Here is a 4153-nt window from a genome sequence, read left to right as displayed (position 1 = left end):
ATGTCATGATTAGAAGGGGGGAAAAATACCAGAGTTGCTGATACTGATCTGCATATCAATGGAAGCCATTTAGAAGGAAGGGAAAAGCAGATCACGCTGGGAGCCAAGCACCGGTAAAAGACAGCTCTATGCCAGCATCTTCGAGGAGGATGGTTGTGGAGAGAACTCTTTCTATGGGGAGAATGCCTATTTGGTTCTCTCTCTGGACTATGGAAATCTTTCATTCAAGCCGGTCTTCCAAGCCCTGTGGTCACAAGTGTCAAGATTAGGCCACTTACACTTTCATCTGGTTCTCGGGTAGCCAGTGGTGGTGTCCCTTTCCCGCCATCCACGGGGCTGACTGGAAGTCAGCCGAGGACTCCAGAGAACCTAGCGGGCTCACGCTCCAGCCTTTATAAGGAACTGTCTCTGTTTCTAGGTTTCGAGACTCAGCAGACCCAAACAGCTCTGGGTTTGCAGGGTTCCCCCGGGAGGGACCGGCCACAGAGAGGAGGACAAGTGCCCGTCATGTGTCAGCTGGAGAGGAGATGGCGCAGGCCCAGCCGGGCGAGGCCACTGCCCGGCCTGCCAAACAGAACGGAACAGAGAAGGCCAGAGAGGGCTCGCCCGGGAGGCAGGACAGAGAGCCGCCCACACCGAGGATTCTGGGAGGAAAGAAGAGCCCCTTGTCCACGCCGCGCTGGGCCAAAAGGGTGACCACAACAAAGACACCTACCCCAACCGATCAGAACAAGGTGCTGTCCACTTCAGCAGGCCCTAAGGGGTCAGTTCCCTCCCCGAGGAGCAGCCGAGAGGGGAAAAGCACAGCGGCCATCCAGAAAGTGAGCCCCACCCACAGAGTGGGCAGCAAGACCCCCACAGCCAAGCCAAGGGTAAAGCCGAAGGACCCCACCCCCAAGGAAGAAGCCAGGCTTCAGAGTCCCACCTCACAGAGGCCCCTAGAGCTGAAGGCCGCCAACTTCAAGTCTGAGCCTCGGTGGGATTTTGAGGACAAATATAGCCTGGAAGTGGGGGGCTTACAGACGGTGAGTGTCCACGCCCTGCCCCCTTTCCTGCTTTGAAGCCCCTTGGGGGAAGGCGGCCCACTTCGACCCTTCCCCGTCCCTCCAGACTTGGCCATGTAGGAAGCGGAAGCAATACCTGGCCTGCTGGACTGCCCTCCCGAGACAGAGGATGCTCAGCTCTGCCAGGATGCTGGGTGGGCAGGGGGTCCACGGGATCGAATCCCTGTCCTCTGGGGAGTGGGTGGGGGCAGGTGGTAACAGACAGGACCACCCTAGCCCGCCACCCAGCCCCAAGCCTTGTGAATACCTTGTCTTCCCTAGAAGTCCAGTACCACAGTGCCACCCTCCCCTGCCCCTCAGAAAGCACCCAGCCTGGGCCCCACACCGGGGCCTCTTCCACATACACCCTCCCGGGGGTTGCGGGGATGGGAAAGGGGAGAGGCCACATGCCTGTGTTTCCACCGCATAGTGCACCCTGAAGGACACACAGCCCCCCAGGAACCCTGGGCCCCAGGGGCTCTGGTCCGAGGAGGGCTCTGCAGAGCCTGGCTGACCCTGTCCTCCTGCACACAGACCTGCCCCGACTCCGTGAAGGTCAAAGCCTTCCTGTCTCCCTGGCTACAGCATCTCTTCATAGCCAACCTCACCCTCTTCCTGGACTCGGGGTGCTTCACCCCGAGCGAGTGGGCTCGCCTGGAGCATTTCTCACCCCCCTTTGGCTTCATGGAGCTCAACTACTCCTGTAAGCTGCACCCCCACCCCACCCCACCGCCGCTGGGGGCACCAGGGGAGGGCTCCGCGGGCAGCAGGATAGCTGCTCTGAGGCTGAGTGGAGACCCCCCTCCTGATTCCAGTGGTGCAGAAGGTGGTGGCCCACTTCCCCCCGGTGCCCCAGCAGCAGCTGCTCCTGGCCAGCCACCCTGCTGGGGAGGCGCAGTGCGTCAGCTGTGCTGTGGTGGGCAACGGTGGCATTCTGAACAACTCCGGGGTAGGCTCTGAGATAGACAGCCACGACTACGTGTTCCGGTGAGCACCCAGACCCTCTGCTGCCCACCCTGCCCAGAGCAGCCCTGCCTCGCCCGTGCCTGCCCCTCCACCCACTCAGGGGGGGGGGGGGCTGCCTCCTTTGGCGTCCTGGGTACAGACTGAGCAGAGCCCTGGTGGCGTAGTGGTCACATCTGTTGGTCAGCAGTTCGAAACCCAGCAGCTGCTCCTTGGGAGACTTCCATAAAGAGTGACAGTCTCTGTCTCCCTTGGGGCAGGTCTACCCAGTCCTCTTGGGTCCCCCCCTCTGCGTGGGCACCGGCGCCAGCGCAGTGAAGGTGGGTTTTTGTGCAGGCTGAGCGGAGCTCTCATTAAGGGTTACGAACACGACGTGGGCACTCGGACGTCCTTCTACGGCTTCACCGCCTTCTCGCTGGTGCAGTCCCTCTACCTGCTGGGCCGCCTGGGCTTCCAGCACGTGCCGCTGGGGAAGGTGAGCCCGGAGGAAGGGGCTTGGCCTCCCTCAGGCCCTGGATGAGAGAGCCCAAAGGTGACAAGGGGAGGGTGGCCCAGGCATCTGGGGTCCGTGGTTGATGCAGGCAGACCAGGCGTGTCGGCCGGGAGGCCGGAGCAGAGCCAGGGGCCGGTCAGCAGTCCTGCAGTGCCACTGGCTGCCTTTGGTCCTCAGGACGTCCGTTACTTGCACTTCCTGGAGGGCACCCGGGACTACGAGTGGCTGGAAGCCCTGCTTCTGAACCAGACCGTGAAGGGAAATAACTTTCACTGGTTCAGGTACACTACCCTATCCCAACCCCCCACTGAGCTGGGCCAGGGTTACAGGCATGGCCTGGGAGCTGGGAGAAGAGGGCTGAATGACCTGTTTGAGCCGCAGGCACCGGCCCCAGGAGGCCTTCCGGGAAGCCTTGCATCTGGACCAGTACCTGCTGCTGCACCCGGACCTGCTCCGGTACATGAAGAACAGGTGAGAGCTGAGTGGGCAGGTGGGCCCCCCTCCCTGTAGGCACTTGACAGTGGGGGGATGGCTGATTTGCAGGTTTTTGAGATCTAAGACCCTGAACACCACTCGCTGGCGGATATACCGGCCCACCACTGGAGCCCTTCTTCTGCTTACCGCCCTGCAGCTCTGTGACCGGGTAAGGCTCTGTCTGGGAGCAGGGGGCCTGGAGGCCCAGCTGGCCCCTTCCTGAGACACAACTGGCTGGAGGCATAGCCGGAGAGGGAGGAGAGAGAGAGGAAATGCATGTGAGCATGTGCATTGAGGGCACCTGCTTGGGACCCCTAGAAATGGACTACAGAACAGGGTGGTCCTGGAAGGGGGGTGGGGGAGGACTATTTTGATCAGAACTCCTTTCAGAAGAGTGTTGCTTCTGGCAGGACCCACAGGTTGGCCTCTGGAGCTGAGGGAAGTGGAGGGGCTGGTGGTCAGGGGGTGAGTCGGCCAGGCCATGCAGCGGGGAGGGGGGGGGGGCAACTGCAGGCCTGTCTCTCCCTGCCCCTCTGCAGGTGAGCGCCTATGGCTTCATCACTCAGGGTCACGAGCGCTTCTCCGACCACTACTACGACAAGTCATGGAAGCGCCTGGTCTTCTACCTGAACCACGACTTCAACCTGGAGAAAGCGCTCTGGAAGAAGCTGCATGACGAAGGGATCATTCGACTGTACCAGCGCCCAGAGCCTCCGAAGTGAGGCTGGCCCCGGGGCTGCCGCCCTCCCTCCAGCCCTGGCTCCTGCAGCATTTTCTCTGGCCTGAGCATCCTCAGGAGGACAGTGGGTAGGGGAGACATCTCTCTCAAGGTGGCAAGTGGCCACTTCACATGGGGAGTCTGTTACACAGCAGTCATGCCGACACACCTTAGCGGGTTGCAGGTGAGATATTTTATTGAGGAGGCCTCGCACCTTGGGGATTCATTGCATTCAAGAGGCTGTGCCTAGTGGCTGCCTCTTATTCAGGAGGTCCATACCTGGGGACTTCCCAGGCTGGCTCCTGGGTCACCGGTAAATAAAAGAGATGTTGTGCCAATGCACTCCCAGGTATAACATTGTTATGTATGCGGCTCTATAATGGACTCATTTCTTGGGCCTGTACAATGTTCCTCCTTGGTCCCTTGTCCCCCCACCTCGTGCTCCCCCCCGCCCCCACCCAT

At 60.9% G+C, this 4153-nt stretch overlaps 1 protein-coding gene across 1 annotated transcript; it reads left to right on the top strand.

The window, feature by feature from the left end:
- The first annotated feature begins 527 nt into the window (after window positions 1-527).
- On the top strand, window positions 528-3695 carry ST6GALNAC1 (ST6 N-acetylgalactosaminide alpha-2,6-sialyltransferase 1). The gene is made up of 8 exons (XM_004709271.1): window positions 528-1025; window positions 1578-1746; window positions 1859-2030; window positions 2343-2481; window positions 2677-2780; window positions 2881-2970; window positions 3043-3142; window positions 3513-3695. The coding sequence occupies exons 1-8, from the start codon at window positions 528-530 to the stop codon at window positions 3693-3695; spliced, it is 1455 nt and encodes a 484-aa protein (XP_004709328.1).
- Window positions 3696-4153: the final 458 nt, after the last annotated feature.

The sequence above is a fragment of the Echinops telfairi genome, unplaced genomic scaffold, assembly GCF_000313985.2.
Source record: "Echinops telfairi isolate 266 unplaced genomic scaffold, ASM31398v2 ScPeMD7_7458;HRSCAF=8496, whole genome shotgun sequence".
In the NCBI taxonomy this organism is placed as follows: domain Eukaryota; kingdom Metazoa; phylum Chordata; class Mammalia; order Afrosoricida; family Tenrecidae; genus Echinops; species Echinops telfairi.
This window is presented reverse-complemented; position numbering and strand designations above follow the sequence as displayed.

Coding starts and splice junctions, on each gene's coding strand:
- ST6GALNAC1 (XM_004709271.1), top strand. CDS start 528: ATGGCGCAGGCCCAGCCGGGCGAGGCCACTGCCCGGCCTGCCAAACAG. Junction 2,482..2,676: donor AGCACGTGCCGCTGGGGAAG/GTGAGCCCGGAG, acceptor TTTGGTCCTCAG/GACGTCCGTTACTTGCACTT. Junction 2,781..2,880: donor AATAACTTTCACTGGTTCAG/GTACACTACCCT, acceptor TTTGAGCCGCAG/GCACCGGCCCCAGGAGGCCT.